This window comes from Ascaphus truei, chromosome 1 (genome assembly GCF_040206685.1).
Source record: "Ascaphus truei isolate aAscTru1 chromosome 1, aAscTru1.hap1, whole genome shotgun sequence".
NCBI classification, from domain to species: domain Eukaryota; kingdom Metazoa; phylum Chordata; class Amphibia; order Anura; family Ascaphidae; genus Ascaphus; species Ascaphus truei.
The window spans coordinates 54,857,344-54,875,017 of record NC_134483.1 but is presented as its reverse complement, the minus strand read 5'-3'; the positions used below and the strand labels follow the sequence as shown (position 1 = coordinate 54,875,017).

The following is a 17,674-nucleotide window of genomic DNA, read 5'->3' as shown; positions in this document are numbered from 1 at the left end:
CACTCACACACACTTACACACACTTACACACACTTACACACACTTACACACACACTCAGACACTTACACACACTCACACCCACATACACACACCCATATACACACACACACTTTCTCTCCCATATATACATACACACACACACTCTCTCACTCTACACAGACGGGGGGTGGGGTCGGAGCAGAGGAAAGGCCGCGACCAGCACCACCACCCGCTCCCCCCCCTCCTCCCGCGCAGGCAGCGGGAGCGCCAGGGACAGCGGTGGGGAGAAGAAACCCCCCGCTACCACCTCCGTGCAGGCAGCGGGATCTGAGGTAAGCGGCGACCTGAGGGACATCCCCGCTCCCATCTCCTGCCTCGCGGCCTGTCCCGCGGTGACAGGGGGAAGCGGGGACAGGAGGGACATCCCCGCTCCCATCTCCTGCCCCGCGGCCTGTCACACGGTGACAGGGGGAAGCGGGGACAGGAGGGACATCTCCGCTCCCATCTCCTGCCCCGCGGCCTGTCCCGCGGTGACAGGGGGAAGCGGGGACAGGAGGGACATCCCCGCTCCCATCTCCTGCCCCGCGGCCTGTCACACGGTGACAGGGGGAAGCGGGGACAGGAGGGACATCCCCGCTCCCATCTCCTGCCCCGCGGCCTGTCACACGGTGACAGGGGGAAGCGGGGACAGGAGGGACATCCCCGCTCCCATCTCCTGCCCCGCGGCCTGTCCCGCGGTGACAGGGGGAAGCGGGGAGCGGAGGGACATGCCCGCTCCCATCTCCTGTCCCGCGGGATGAATATGCGCTAAAGCGCGGCGGCCATTTTTTTTTCTCGCGACCCCGTTAGTAACGCGGTGGTCTCGGGGTGGACCCCGAGACCCGCGTTATAACGGGGTTTAGCTGTATATGGTTAAAATTCCCCTGCATTAGATTTGATGGGCAGCTCCCTCCAAATTTACATAATTATCTAGTGGCCTGTATTCTACCGGCCAGGGGCGGGGATTTCTAATTGATCACGTGGGTGTTTGTGGGTATTTAGGGAACATCCCTGGCTGCAGTATAGCACTCTTTGAAAAAGTCTCTTAGACGAAACGCGTCAGAGAACCTGTCCTGTTTTTATGATGGCAATGTTGCCGTAATAAAGTTTTTGCACGCTGCCACTGCCGCCAGCCTGTTTTTTTTTTGCTGTGCTCCAAGTCCCTGCCCCTCCCCTCAAGAATAGAAAGGTCAAATTAGACTTTGCCAAACAATATCTAAAAAAGCCAGCCCAGTTCTGGAACAGCATTCATTGGACAGATGAAACTAAGATCAACCTGTACCAGAATTATGGGGGGAAAAAAGTACGGAGAAGACTTGGAACGGCTCATGATCCGAAGCATACCACATCATCTGTAAAACACAGTGGAGGCAGTGTGATGGCATGGACATGCATGGCTTACAATGGCACTGGGTCACTAGTGTTTATTGATGTTGTGACAGAAGACAGAAGCAGCCGGATGAATTCTGAAGTGTATAGGGATATATTGTCTGCTCAGATTCAGCCAACTTCTGCGAAGTTGATTGGACGGCGCTTCACTTTACAGATAGACAATGACCCAAAACATACTGCGAAAGCAACCCAGGAGTTTTTTAAGGCAAAGAAGTGGAATATTCTGCTGATTCACCTGATCTCAACCCGATCGAGCATGCATTTCACTTGCTGAGGACAAAACTTAAGGCAGAAAGACCCACAAACAAACAACAACTGAAGACAGCTGCAGTAAAGGCCTGGCAAAGCATCACAAAGGAGGAAACCAAGCGTTTGGTGATGTCCATGCGTTCCAGACTTCAAGCAGTCATTGCCTGCAAAGGATTCTTGACAAAGTATTAAAAATGAACATTTTATTTATGATTGTGTTAATTTGTCCAATTACATTTGAGCCCCTGAAATAAGGGGACTGTGTATGAAAATGGTTGCAATTCCTAAATATTTCATACGATATTTTTGTTCAACCCCTTGAATTAAAGCTGAAAGTCTGCACTTCTATTGCATCTCGGTTGTTTCATTTCAAATCCATTGTGGTGGCGAACAGAGCCAAAATTATGAAAATTGTGTCAGTGACCAATTATTTCCGGACCTAACTGTACGTGTAGAAAATGGGAACTACTTACCTTTTGAGAATTTCTTTGCTATCATATGTAAGGTAACTGCGACCAATAAACTGTGGGATTTCAATAGCTTCAGGGATGACTGAAAACAAGAGCAGATGGTAAGGAACAGTTCACATTCCGGCATGTTGGATCTGTGGAACTACACGCTGCAGATAAAGGCACAAGTCTCATTTTCAAGGTGTGTTGTAGATACAAAAAGATCCCAGCAGTATATATTTAGATTAACATCAAGCTGTTTTAACCTTTAAGGCATACTTTGCCGCTAAACCAAATAAAACTACTCGAGCTCTGGCAGAATAATGGCTGAAATACAATAAGTTAGTCAAGATGTAAGATTTTTTTTTTTTTTTAAACATTTTTTTTTTATAAAACCTCTGGTATTTCAGAAGCACTTAGGAAATCACTTTTCCGGGAATGTAACATTGGAGTGTGGTTACCACACGGTGTCACCGCCATACTGCCTATGTTGTCTCAATGGTGATAATCATATTGTAGCCATAATTCTGTCATCATTACAGTCAGATGTGTTAAACATTTGAGGTGCCCTTCCACACAAAGAAAAACTTTTGTGAAGAATGTTACAATTTAATTTGCTTCCTTAAAAAAAAATATTTGGCTTTCATCATTGGAAATTACTTACATTTTCACATTTCTTAGAGGTCTCAGAATGGGGGACTTGTTTCCAATCAAGTTTACCCTTATCCCGCCCTGTCTTTATCAGAGAGCCAATAAAAATAAGGGGAGGGGACGAGTGTCTTGCCTGTGCAAAGGAGAGTAGCCAGAGGCAATAAAAACCTCTTCCAAGCTTTAGCTCATCCTGATTACAAACTAATTTTAAGCATACGATGGGTGTAACATTTTGGTTAAAAAAAGACATCAATCACCCTAGTGTAACTCCTTACACATGCCACACCTTTGCCCTTTGTTTTCATGTAACGGGGAAGTCCCTTCTAGAACCAGTGTCGTTTATTTCAAAAGATCAAATGTACTCAACTCTAAATTACACTTCCAATTTTCCACGTTACATAGTTACATAGCAGATAGTTGAAAAAAGACAAGCATCCATCAAGTTCAACCGATGCTAAATTTAGATGACAGATACTTTATCCTTTATCCTTACTTACAAAATATTGATCCAGAGAAAGGCAAACAAAAAAACCCCAGTGACATGATATCTCATAAGGGGAAAAATGAATTCCTTCCTGGCTCCAAGAATTGGCAATCATTGATGTACTGAATTTACTCAAAAAACATGGTATGGAACTAATCTACATTTTATCTGATCCACTATTCAACAACTACATAAGCCGGATCAACTAATAAAGGCGGAAATATCTTAAAACTATGATTTATGTATAGCTGAATGTGTTCTGAATCAAAGTAGAGATGTGTGCATGGTGTAATGGTGCAGTCTTAGCCACGTTACTCTGATAAAGCTTTCTTCATTTTATAATGACATTCAGAACTAGTTAGAAAATAAATATGCCAAAGACCAAGTTAAGAGGCATTCTATAAATAATTAAACGAAATATCTAATCCTACTGTATATTAAATAAAATAATAACTCAGAGTCAGAGTGTAACAGTGTATCCTATATGACAGCGTATTAAAGTGCTGTAGGGCCCATTATGTGTAGGATAGATATATGGCATGAACATATATATTATGTTAAATTAGTACCTCTATTATTGAAGAGGTTTATTATTAATGTAATATTTGCATCCATAATTTAACAGCAGGTTTGTCTGTTGATTTGATCAGTGTAACTGTGCCTTCAAAAATAAGACATTGTTCTATTATGGAATTAAAAAGACCACATACAGTATGCCGTCTTTCACAATCTAAAGCTTCCGTTTTGTCTACTACAGTGCATAGTAAAGGAGGGGAGAGGTATAAAGCCTTCCCATCAGTCATTCACAATACTTACTATTTATGCAGTAATTCCCACATTCTGCAGTCAGCAAAAAAGCAAAACATTGGCATTCAGAATATGAAATGTTATTTTGGATATGTATCAAGTCAAGTACAAGATGATTGACGTATATAAAACACCATAATCAATGATTTGGAAAAAAAAAAAAGACAATTGAATACTAGAATGGAGTTGTACTACAATTTTCAGAGAACTGGGGAATGCAGTTTTAACCCATTCACTGTTTTAGAACACTTTGTAGTGTTTTCGGGTCTGGCTTCATTCCATTAAAAAATATATTATTATTATTTCAATTACAGGATTGAAGCAGGGGGTCTCCGGAGCAGAATTATATTCATTTCAGCTCCAGGGATCTCCTGCTAACTACAGTACGTAGCGGTGCCGATATCTCTGACTCAGAGAACCTGTGTGCCTAACATAATGGCGACGTTTAAATGTCCCACGTCATGCGGGCCAATGGGAAACTGTGATGTCATCCGTTGCGGATTCCTATTGGCCAGCTTAACTGGGACACACAAACCTTACAGGGATACCAGCACCCCCTACATATGTACGCAACTCCGGAAGCAGGAGGTCCCCAGAGCTGAAAAGAACACAGTTCAGCTACAGAGACTCTCTGCTTCAAGTCTGTAATACAATAATAATAATCTTTATAATTTAAATTCAATGCAGCCTGCTCTGCTGCCCTTCATTCATGTACCCCATTGTTCTGGTTGGAAACGTGAGTGGTGAGGTTAAAATTGCCTGAATCACCCTCAGACTGCAGCTGCACACGGCGGTACCCAATTCTCCAAGATCATAAGATGGGGTTAGTAAATTTGCTAATAAAAGTGTGCTAAACGCCTGTTCCATCATAATTCATCTAGCCCTCATACCGAGTATATAACACCTGTAATATGACCAGTGTCTGAAGATACAATGCTGGACAAAGTTGCATACATAGTGCACTGCCTCTTCTAGTACAAGGGGTGACTTCAGATACAAATCCATATTGGAACTTGTGATACAAGGAGCTCCAATTTTGGATATTCACATGAGCGCCTCCTCTACATATTGTGTATGCCTCATGAGACCAATACTAACCGAAAGTGCAGACTGTCCAAAAAAAAAATAATGATATTGATAAATGGATTTCTAGAAGACATCCTAAAAATTAACATACAAACCATTGTTTAAATATTTTCATGGAAAAGCGCAAAAAAATGCCTTTATCCAAACAGGTAGAAAATTGGCATTGAAAGGGATAACTATTTAATGAAAGCATCAGAATGAGGGTTAACAAATAATGAGTGAGCCACCTGTGCTGAAGCAGGGATATCCTGAAAACCTGACCTGTTGGGAGGGTTTGAGGACTGGAGTCGAGCGTCCGTGTTCCATAGCAGAGGTCCCCAACTCCCGTCCTCAAGGACCACTAACAGTGCAGGTTTTATGGATACCCCTGCTAGAGCACAGGTGGTTCAGTCACAATGATTGGGCCACCTGTGCTAATGAGAGGCTATCCTTAAATCCGGCACTGTTAGCGGTCCTCGAGGACGGGAGTTGGGGACCTCTGTTCCATAGGACTGAATCATGTTGCAGGTGCCTCACTCTACAGTTTGCACTGTCACTATTTCAGAGGGCAAGGAAACCTTCATTCCTCTGAAAGATCCTTGTATATTTGATAGGTTGGCAGAGATAGTCCCGGTGCATCAGTGATATGAAGTACTTTCTACCTAGTGACACCCGCTGTCCAGATGACTTTAACAATGGACGAGAGGAAAACAATGTAGTATTCCTACATGAAGGACGTGTCTTCAAACACTATAATGATTAAATAAACCTGATTTTCTGAAATATCCTGATGGAACAGCACCATCTAGTGGGGAAATGCCGTAATCTTAAACAATGCAGGTTTCATTTACTTTATTTATTTTATTACAGGATTGAAGTAGGGGTCTCCGGACCTGAACGGTATTAATTTCAGCTCCGTGGACTCCCCGCTTCCAGAGATACGGTCACGCAAGGGCAATAGGACACGGCACTGGACAATGTCACAGCTTCCTATTGGCCGCGTGACGTGGGGCATTTTAAAGCCGCCATTATGTTAGGCACATATCAGATGTGTGGACGTAGTACAATAACATTGTTATAAAGATTAAAATCTTATTATTAATGTTTATAACAACATTATTGTACTATGTCCACTTTCTTTTTTCTACAAATGATCATAGAGAGAACATCTGATATATTTACAAGCAAACAGTCTCCCTTGATACCCCTCTACTACCAACGGGACCCAGACTTTAGTTTCTACTAGAAAAAAGGAAATATAACTGTGCACAAATTGTAAAATTATTAAGTGACTAGTGTATAAATACAATAGTAAATGGTTAACCGATACAAAACACACACAAAAAATGAACCATGAATAGTGCACCCAGAAATAAATAAAAAAAAAATGTGTCATTAAAACCTTTGGTTCTTTGGTCATTAAAACCTTATAAGATAAGGTCTGCTGCTCGTCAAAGTTGATGGCTCAACACCATAAAGATAACATGTGAAGAAAAGAAGACAGCGCACGACCTCTCATAGTGTAAAAATGTATAATTATAATAAAACAATGTAAAGTGGTATAATATGCATGTACAGAAAAAATCAATTAGTTAGGCAGGGCATGTTTTGGGTACATGTTACCGCTCAGATGTTTAAACGAATCCACATGATGTATATCAGCTGCCCACGGCGCTACCAGACGATACTCTGACGTCACTGAGTTGCGCTGCAAATTACAAATAACTATATCAAAACTCCTACGCGTTTCGTTGAATTACTCAACTTCTTCAGGGAACTCAATGAAACATGTAGGAGTTTTGATATTGTTATTGGGAATTTGCTTTAATTCCCCTGTATTCTGCTGAAGCTTGTCCGATTAGCTTGCGTTACAATATCTGAGCGCGAGTTGCTCGTCTAGTACGGCGCAACTCAGTAACCTCAGAGTATCGCCTGGCAGCACCGTGGAGCAATAGCTCTCAATGTGGGTATTCACCCCAGAGCCAGCAGTTTGGGGTTAAATTGTTCCGTCGGATCGCCGCATGGACCGCCCCATACCCTGAAATCCACTACCATGCAGACGTGTTCCAGGACGGAGTGCTTACACCTGAGCTTTGTTCAGCTTGATACAAGAACCTCTGCTGCGACCGGAGTGGGAATCCACGAGGGCAGCTGATATACATCAAGTGGATTCGTTTAAACATCTGAGCGGTAACATGTATCCAAAACATGCCCTGCCTAACTAATTGATTTTTCCTGTATGTGCATATTATACCACCTTAAATCGTTTAATTATAATTATACATTTTTACACTAGGAGAGGTTGTGCGCTTTCATTTATACTACCCTTTGAAGTTGGCTAGTGCAGCTAAGAGAAGACTTGCAGCTGATTGACAAGCCTTGCCTGATTTACATATCCACTTTGAGTGCTTCCATTACCCACTTATTAGTTAGTTTACACTTATCATACATGATTGCACAATTTGTGTTTTTCTTCTTTACCCCGCGTGTGGTTCCGGGGAGGGTCACTCCAATTCTTGCCCATAATTGTAGGGTAATATAGCAGGTTTGTGCACACGCCCATACAGTGAGTGCTTTTTATCAGTTCAGTATGGTGGAGGGTTTGAATCACTTTTTACTCATAATAACTTACTTATGTTCAAGTTTTACACAAATTAAAATGAACGGGACGTAACCTAAAACAGGAACGTACGTTATTTTCTGTTAGGTCAGCGCTGCATTCACCAAGACAATTATATGCAAAATGAAGTCATTCGCATGGGGGTAACGGCACGTTATTTTAGTATAACCCAGTGCTATCTCTTTTTTTTTTCAATTTTTTTTTTATTGTTTTAGAGAGACATAACAAATATATAGTCTTGGAATACATGTTATGTTTTAACAGTGTCACTTGTCCATACAAAAAAGGGCATTAACAGTTCGTCATCATTACTGAAATAAAATAGTTGCTATAACACTGTTTTTGAATAAGTGTGGTCTGTCTTCCTATTTCCGGTTGTGTTAGGGAAGCAGCCGCTTCCGTAGGCGTCTCTCACGAGCTTAACAAAGGAAAGAGAAGAACGTAGAAAAGAAGAAAAAGAAGGGTGGGAGGGGTGGAAGGGGGGGGGATTAGGACGAGCCCATTTGTCTGGTCTTTCTGTATTTATTTCTATGGGGTCCCTAGTTTCCTGGCCATATTTCCCAAATTTTGTGAAATTTGTCAGTTTTCTGGTTCAACTGTGCTGTGAGGAGCTCCATCATCTTTATTTCCCTTAGTCTCCGTAGGACCGTCTGCCTAGAAGGCGCATTCACCTTTTTCCAGTGCTATCTCTAACGGTACGATGCAGCATACAGCTATGAGCATCATCATGTAGAAAAAGGAAAACATAGTACCTTCATATAGACAAATCGAGCTACTTGATCTGAAATAAAGTCTTTAAAATGAAAGGCTTACCTTTTTGGCAGTTTTTCCCATCAAAGCCCAAAGGACAATCACATTCATAACTATCATGTTTTGGCCTGCAGCTGCCTCCGTTAACACATGGTACGTTAGCACAGGGATGGATGGCGTTCTCCAGATTGACTCCATAAGTTAAACCCCGCACCAGGTTAATGCTTCGGTCATTAAGTATAAGCTGTGTCCAAAGAGAAAACAAAGCAAAAGTATGTTAAATCTTTCGATAAGATCCAATTATTTTGCGTGGGCACAAAAAGAAAAAAATGTATTGTGACATAGCCAAAGAATCATGGATAGTCAGGGCCATGTTTGAGAGACGTTCTGGTTTACACACACATTTATTATGTAAAGGTTGATACAAGAAAAAAAGATAACGTAACCAATGTTACAGTGGAGAGCATTATTTCCATAAAGGGTTAACTTTAAAAAAATAGATACATTTATTTTTTATTACAGGTTTGAAGCAGGGGGTCTCCGGAGCTCCTGAAGTTCTGGGGCCCCCCTGCGTCCAGAGATTCTTACCTCCGTAGGGGTTGCCGGTATCACTACGGAGTTTAAAGGTCCAGGTCATGCGGGCCAATAGGAAACTCAACGGATGATGTCACAGCTTGCTATTGGCCCGTGGGACGCGGGACATTTAAGTTGCCATTAGATTAAGGAACAGTTTCTCTGCTCGCAGGGATACCAGCATCACTGCAGAGCCAACTATCTCTGCAAGCAGGGGGTCCTCGGAGCTGAAATTAATGGTGTACAGCTCTGGAGACCCCCTGTTTCAAATCTGTAATAAAAAAGAAAAAATAAATAAAATATATATATATATATATATAGTGCAGAATAAATGAGTATATATAAATATATATATATATATATATATATATATATATATATATATATATATATTACACAGGTAAACCCCGTTATAGCACGGTCCTCGGGGTCCAACCCGAGACCACCGCGTTAGTAACGGGGTCGCGCTAATTTTAAAAAAAATGGTCGCCGCGCGCCTGATCGGGAGGGAGGGAGTGAGGAGGGAAGGAAGGAAGAGGTGGCCGGAAGCCCTACACGTCCCCTAGCAACGGCTGGGTAAGCTGCTCCTTACCGCCCCCCCACGGCGGAGAGAGAGACACTTGGGGGGAGAGCATGGGGGGATAGAGATGTGTGTATGCTGCCTGTGTGTGTCCTGTGTGCAGGGCCTCTTGTCCCGGGCCCAATGAGTAATGGGAAAGGTGCCAGACCCCTGTCAGCAAAACTAATCTGTCCTGATCCGCAGAGCTGGCCTGTTGGAAGGTGTCCATCGAGATGCCTGTCCAGGCAGCATACTGCAGACTGGTAGAAGGGAAGTTTACGACAGGCACCTCCATGGCCACCTATCAGCAGTAAGCTCGGCAGGCCCCCTCCACAGGCCTCAAACAGGCCCCCTCAATCCTCCAGGGGGCGCTCTCACAATCTCTCCTCTTCCAGTGTCCCTATCCCCCTCTCTCTCAAATTTCCTCCCCCCCAGGCCCCCACACCTACCGGCCCTCTGCGACATAGCCCACGTGGCCCTCCGAGTCACAGCCTGCTCCTCACTCACCCCCCTTTTCCCGACACCCCCCCTCCTCCCGAACCCCCCTCCCCCCTCCTCCTGATGCCAGCTCCGCTCCGATCTCAGCAGCCGACACCAAATGTAGGGAGGGGGAGTGGGAGGTGTGGTGTTGTGTGCTGTGAGAGTGTGTTGTGAGAGTTGTGTGCTGTGAGAGCTGAGTGCTGTGTGAGCTGTGTACTGTGTGAGAGTGTGTGCTGTGAGAGTGTGTTCAGTGAGAGTGTGTGCAGTGGTGCAGTGAGTGGGTGCTGGGAGTGTGTGCAGTGTGCTGTGAGCAGTATGCAGTGTAGAGTGTGTGCAGTGTAGAGTGTGTGCAGTGAGTGCTGGGAGTGTGTGCAGTGTAGAGTGTGTGCAGTGAGTGCTGGGAGTGTGTGCAGTGTGCTGTGAGCAGTGTGCAGTGTAGAGTGTGTGCAGTGTAGAGTGTGTGCAGTGAGTGCTGTGAGTGTGTGCAGTGTAGAGTGCTGGGAGTGTGTGCAGTGTAGAATGTGTGCAGTGAGTGCTGGGAGTGTGTGCAGTGTGCTATGAGCAGTGTGCAGTGTAGAGTGTGTGCAGTGTACAGTGTGTGCAGTGAGTGCTGGGAGTGTGTGCAGTGTGCTGTGAGCAGTGTGCAGTGTAGAGTGTGTGCAGTGTGTGCAGTGTAGAGTGTGTGCAGTGAGTGCTGGGAGTGTGTGCAGTGTAGAGTGTGTGCAGTGAGTGCTGGGAGTGTGTGCAGTGTGCTGTGAGCAGTGTGCAGTGTAGAGTGCGTGCAGTGAGTGCAGTGTAGAGTGTGTGCAGTGTAGAGTGTGTGCAGTGTGAGCAGTGTAGAGTGTGTGCAGTGAGTGTGTGCAGTGTGTGTGCAGTGTGTGTGCAGTGTGCAAAAAAAAAATTAAATTAAAAAATGTATTTTTTTTTTTATTTTTTTTTTTTTAAACGGGAGCCACGTGAAAACCGCGTTATAACCGATTTCGCGGTATAACGGGCGCGCTATAACGGGGTTTACCGTATATATAAATATATATATATATATATATATATATATATATATATTAAAATTAACCCGTACTGCTGCTTTAACCATCATTTTTTTAATATATCTTTATTTAAACAACTGTAAACCTCATAAATTAGAAGTACAAAGTTGATAAAGTAACGCTCTTGCGTGTCGTAGTTTAGGAGCACATCAGTGCGCCAAGAGATCCCAGATTTATTTTAGGATGTTGATTATAAACAGCAATACGCCTCATTAACAAGAGGTACAGTGGTGAGAAAAAGTTTGTGAACCCCTTAGGATTTTCATATATTTCAAACCTAAAATGTTATTCGATCATAATCTAAGTCCTAATAATAGATCAAGAAAACCTGATCAAACAAATGACAAGAAAACATGATTAATTCTTCATCATTTATTTACCCACAAATGATTCAACATTCAATATCCAAAATGTGAAAAAGTATATGAAACTATAGATTCAGTACCCGGTGGCGCCCCCTTGAGCAACAGTGACTTCGACTAAGCGTTTCCTGTAACTGCTGGTCAGTCTCTCACTTCAGTTTTGAGGAATTTTGGTCCATTCCTCATTACAGAACTGCTTCAACTCAGTGATAATTCAACTCAGTGATAATTCAACTCAGTGATAATTCAACTCAGTGATAATTCAACTCAGTGATAATTCAACTCAGTGATAATTAAGGGCTTTCTTGCATAGTGTAAGGAATCGGGGAACACATCTTTCCCTCCTTACCTAATGCTCCTTTCACCTCCGCGCCGCTTACAGAGTGAGCGCGTGCACACGGAGGCTGTCAACTCCACGGAGCCTGGTCCCGCACACCTCTCACATCACACATCACTCACGCAAAGGGCGCTCACGCGACGATCGTGCACCGCTCCCCAGCTGTGTGGCAAGATTCCTGATTGCACTAACAATGCTCACCTGTCTCCTGCACCCTCTGTCCAATCCCTGCTCCCGCAGGGGCCGCAACTCCGCTCCGCCTCTAGCACTGATTGCTCCAGCTTTGCTATAAAAACCCTGCATGCTCAGTCACTCATTGCTGAGCATAAACTATTGTAGCCTTGTGTTCCTGCGTTCCTGCTTTGCTGTGCCTTGCCTTGTGTTTTTTCTATTCTTGCTTCCAGTTGATCTCACCTGTTCCAACTTGGCTTGACTATTGGACCCTCTCCGGATAACGACCCCGGCTTGCCTCTGACTACCCATACTTCTCCAACCCCTGACCCCGGCACAACGGATAACGACTATGCTGCTGGCTCCGACCCACGACCTCGGCAAGTATCTGGACTAACCCACTCTCTCCAACCCAGACCCGACTATGTTGACAATCCACTTTCCAGGCGCGCCTCCGCTGCTGTGGGTGCACAGTTCCATACTTTCCCACCTCAGTACCGGAGTCCCGTCTTGTTCTTAGTGAGTGCAAGCATTACACATGGACAGCTCGCTTCAGATCCTGCTACAACATTTCGATGGGGTTTAGGTCCGGACTTTGAATAGGCCATTCTAAAATGTGAAATTTCTTCTTCTGCAGCCATTCTTTTGTAGAGATCTACAAAATGTAGCTTGAATGTTTAGAATCATAGTCTTACTGCATGACTCCCTTTCGCTTAAGCTCAGAGATTGATGGCCTGACATTCTCCTCTTGAATCTTCTGATACAATGCAGAATTTATGGTTGAATCACTGAGGGCAAGCTGCCCAGGTCCTGAGGCAGCAAAGCAGCCACGAACCATCATACTCCCACCACCATGCTTGACGGTTGGGATGAGGTTCTTCTGTTCGAACGCAGTGTTTAGTCTTTGCCAAACATAACATTTCTCATGGCCTTTGACTTGTCTGTCCAGAGAACATTGTTTCCATATGTCTTGTGCCTCATCTATGTGCTCTTTGGAGAACATCAGATGGGCAGCAATGTTCTTTTTAGAGAGCAGTGGTTTCCTCCTGGCTATCCTTCCATGAACACCATTCTTGTTCGGTTTATTTCTGATAGCCGGATCATGAATATTCACATTAGCCAAGGCGAGAGTGTCTGAAAGATCCTTGGATATTACTTTGGGGTTCTTTGTGACTTCCTGGATGATTTGCCTGTTTGTTCTTGGAGAAATGTTGCTAGGACGACCACTCCTGGGTAGAGTGACTATGGTCTTGAACTTTCTCCATTTGTAGACTATCTGTCTGATAGTAGATTGGTGGAGCCCCAAATCCTTAGAAATGGGTTTGTAACCCTGTCTAGACTAATAAGCATCAACAACTGCTTTTCTGAGGTTCTCAGAGATTTCTTTTGATCTTGGCATGACATGTTTCCACACACCTGTATAGTGAAGACCAAACTCACAAACGTTCTGAACTTTATATAGGGTGAGGCCTCACAAACTCACACCAGAAGATCTACCTAACTATTTAAACACCGATTCTAATTATCCCCTTTAATTTAACTGATAAAACCAGGGTTTCAAATACTTTTGCACATACTGTACAGTACAGTGACTCTTAAATACTCATTGGTTGTCTAATTCATACATCATTATGTTTCAAAAGACATGGAATTGGTTAATATAAACCCTATTGGATATTTAAGAAAAGACTGGTTTTCATTCAAGAAGGTTATCGTGGATAACACAAACTTTTTCTTGCCAGTATAAGAGGATTCCCTTAAAAGCAAATCTAGTTTGTTTTTAAATTCACTTGGGAAGAAGGAGATGTGATCATACCATTTTTAGTAAGGAAGACTAAAAATAACCTTCCATAAAATTAGTATGAATGTAATACAAAAAAAATGGAGGCATAATGAACCAATTAAAGCTTTGCATCAGGTGCTGGGTCCATGATCTTCTAGGAATAAATGTAAATGATTTTAAGTATTTTCTTAGAAAAAGAATAAAAATCCACGCTACAGAGCCAATCTTTTACTTCAGTTCCTTTAAATCTTAGATGCTACATGTTAAGTTCAGTAAAGATGCCTGTTTCTAATTTGTTTTATGCAAAACTTGCCACTTTGAAGCTGCAACCTCCCCTACTTGATTTTTTTTGTCCCCCCATTTTTATATACAGGATGGGATGGGAACTGGGGGTTCCCCTGGGCCCAACCATGTTAATTTCAGCTCCGGGGATCATGAGATACTCAACCGTGAAATTACCGGGTTTGTATCTCCCTGCAGGGGAAACAAAATGTCTGCCAAATCTCGTGCCTGTAGGAAGCTGCAACATTATCTGTGGCAGCTTCCTATTGGTCAGCCCTTAAGTCCCCTTTATAAAACATCTGGGAGCACTCCAGAGTTGAATATAGCACGCTTTTGCTCTGGAAGACCCCCGTTTCCAACCCTAAAAGAAAAGGGGGGAGGGGTTAGTAAGGTGGATTGCTGCTTTAATTTGCTCTGAGTCAGATATACATTTATGTCATCTTATAGCCCCAAATATATATTTCTTCAACTTTCTCAGCAGCGCCGGATCTCCACAATATGCAGCCAACACAAATATGCACAAATCTGTGCTCAGGAACTTTGCTTCTCTGCGGAAAAGAAGTCATTATTCATTGCATCTGCCAATAATACACAAAGCCTATTTCCAAAGTGATGTCCTTGTTTTCAAACCAAGACTAAAAGTGACCAGTTTGTACTGTACTTCGCCTTTTCTTATAAAGCAGTTTCATGAACTCCTCCTCTTATAATTGATGTTGTAATAAATTGGATGTTGTGTATTGGATGCTTAATAAGACTTTAAATGCGAAGGGTTTTGCAACCGTCTATGTTGGTGTCATTTTGCAGCAGTCTTCACATTGGATGACATTTGATGCTGGCAGTGTTCAAGCAACACCAGCAATATCCTTGAAAGGAACCTTGACAAATCCTATTTATCTATACAGTCATTGGCATGTTCCATATGCTACCAATTGTAAACAAAATATGCTTGTTTATGTTTTTAAACATGTGGACAAGTGTGTTGAGCGGGTTGAAACTATGTAGGAATCATTTGTACTTGTTCTATTAAACTCACCTTCTGAATACTTCCACTGAAAGGCTTATGGATCCCAGAGTTCTTCTTTACAGTATCATAATCAGGAACGCCCCCAATGTAGATACCAGTGTTACACTTAATCTGAGTGAAGCCACCCTGCAACGTAAAGTAGCAGTCATTATTACTGTGTGCGGAAAATGTAAGTAACACTTTAAAGGGTGTTATTACCAAATAAGCCAAGACATGCAATAAAAAAAAAATACAGCCACAAACATGAACATAAACATAAAGTCAATTTATTGAACAAAAATTATCTTGATAACTAACTGCAAAGGGCCCACAGTGTGCCTTGGTGGGGCATGCTTACATTGAGGGTGCAACTTTGTTTAAGTTTTTAAAGGTGAAATTCCGTTTTTGAGGTGAAGTTCCATTTATGATCAAACTGAACTAAGGCTAGTGATGTGTTGAATTGGTTAAAGCAAAAATCTACCCAGTAGGTCACTGTGGTTATCCAATAGAAAGGTAAAAACACCTACAAATTACTTTTTAAATAAATATTTTTGTTAAGCAATGTAAGTGGAATTGGAGTTTTAAGCACTGCTAGTTGGGGAGGCTCTGCCTGCCCACGTTTGTTTTGGTTATTCTAAAAGAAAGACGTGGGCAAAGTCTGAAGACTGATACCACTATCTTTTAGGTACTTATATTAACGAGGTGGTGTAGCGCTAACAATATCTTGGGTTAGAACGGAAATTGGCTATACAAACCTCAGCCATTCCCTCCACTTGCATTTGGTTATCCACTTGTAAGATGCCATTCTTAGCCGTGCGAGACACTCGCAGCTCATGCCACTGTCCAAGGATAACAGGTTTCTCACTCCTGTTTGGAAAACAAAAGGAAACTGCTGCACAAATGATAGTTGATGCAAAACCTTTATGCGACTCAGTGACAAGTCTGCTAACATTTGGCACAAAGAAAGAAAAACTGCACAATTTGTAGGCTAACATTTGGATACACGTCCCCTAACGCCTCCTATAAACACGAGATGCTCATTGGGGCAAGTGAAGCAAAATTAGAGAAAACCATCTTGACACTTTGGGGATTATTCAATAAACTGCAATAGTGCCAATTGGGGCCTCATCGCACAGAACCTCATTCATAGTGACTTCAAATGGAGGTTCTGTGCGAGAATGTCCTGATCTGCCCTAAGCAGCTTAATAGATATACCCCATTGGGGGTAATTCTTTCTTATCCCACTTAGCACAATATAAAATATGGCCCAAGGTGATACAAAGTTAAACTAATGATATTTGCACCTGTTTTTGGAGGAATGCTCCAGTCTGTTACACTTGGTACATTTCCCCTACTATGCTAAGTTGTTCGTGGAGCTCACAAACAGAGAGATATAAATATGTTTTAGGAAATTTGTGGAACCATATAAAAAAGTGTATTCCCGTGCTACTTGGCAATTAACAAGACAAAATATGTATATTTCTTTCTTTTTTTGTATTAAAAATGTGCAGTTTCTAACAAAGGTCTTTAACAGATCCATGGATCATATCAAATACTCCCACGGCTGATTCTTCCCTCCACACTAGTGATGTAGATATGATTGAAATGTCCATTGGTCTATGTTGCTACATAATGCCCTCCAGATTCTAACTGTTTTACTGTCAACATTCAACATATCTGTAGAAGACATTTTCAAAGTGAAAACTGCAAGAAAAAGTTTCACTTTGGAAAGGCAGATAATAAATGACTGTAAAACAACATTATTAACTACTATCTGTGTATGTCACATGTTAAACTTACCTTATCACAGCTGTTCCTGAACCACAGTCAAATCTGAATACCACATAGCTGTTCACCATATTAATAGATATGAAATCTTTGCTGTCTGTGTCGTAACTGTATAGTATGCTCCCAGCTTCTGTGTCTGGGCGGAATGTCATCTCAAACTCCATAAAAGAGAGGTAGTGCTGTGGTTCAAATGGCCACCGCGTCACCGCGAATGACCGTGAAGACTCATTGAACTGAGGGATTGCCAAAGTGAAAGCTAAAAGAAAAACCAGACGTGCATTTTAAGGGAAGATTGCTAAAATATTTTCAAGCAGTGTTTCTCACCGTCTCCCTCCATAAATAACTCCTGTTTGTATAATCTATTTGCTGGAGCACCCAATTAGTTTAGTCCTAATTAACTGCTTAGAAACTGAAATTAAATACCTAACTACTAGCACTTTTTATATTTACAGCAGCATTTATGTCTCTACTGTTGCCAGAATGGCAGCGTTGGTAAATTCCCATTTTTGGGGGATTTTACATTTAATAAAAAAAATCTCTCATAAACAATACCATATTATGACTTCTGATTTTCTCCCCCATATAGAACTGTTTAACTTAGCCTGGGCTCTGTTAGGTGAATGCACCCTGGTTGAGAAACAAAAAAAAAACATACAAGAACTATATACAGTAGAGGCAAATCCAGTTTCTTTCATGAATGATGGCACCAAAAGAATAATGGGTAATAGCTACAGAATAGGAATGACACCTGGGCATGGGCACATTTATTTACATAAATTAGCTACAGTAAGCAATACAGCAAAA

General features: G+C 42.3%; 1 protein-coding gene across 2 annotated transcripts in view; it reads right to left on the bottom strand.

Annotated features, from left to right (window-relative positions):
• The window catches only part of EGFLAM (EGF like, fibronectin type III and laminin G domains), a 145,476-nt gene that overhangs the window by 12,578 nt on the left and 115,224 nt on the right, over positions 1 to 17,674 (bottom strand). The window contains exons 15-20 of one of the 2 annotated variants that reach the window (XM_075588480.1): positions 16,883 to 17,126; positions 15,838 to 15,949; positions 15,113 to 15,229; positions 8,550 to 8,730; positions 4,061 to 4,084; positions 2,134 to 2,212 (exon numbers count right to left, since the gene is read on the bottom strand). In XM_075588480.1, coding sequence (XP_075444595.1) covers positions 2,134 to 2,212; positions 4,061 to 4,084; positions 8,550 to 8,730; positions 15,113 to 15,229; positions 15,838 to 15,949; positions 16,883 to 17,126 — 757 coding nt within the window. The remainder of the gene's footprint in view (positions 1 to 2,133; positions 2,213 to 4,060; positions 4,085 to 8,549; positions 8,731 to 15,112; positions 15,230 to 15,837; positions 15,950 to 16,882; positions 17,127 to 17,674) is intronic. The other variant, XM_075588486.1, reaches the window with a different exon arrangement.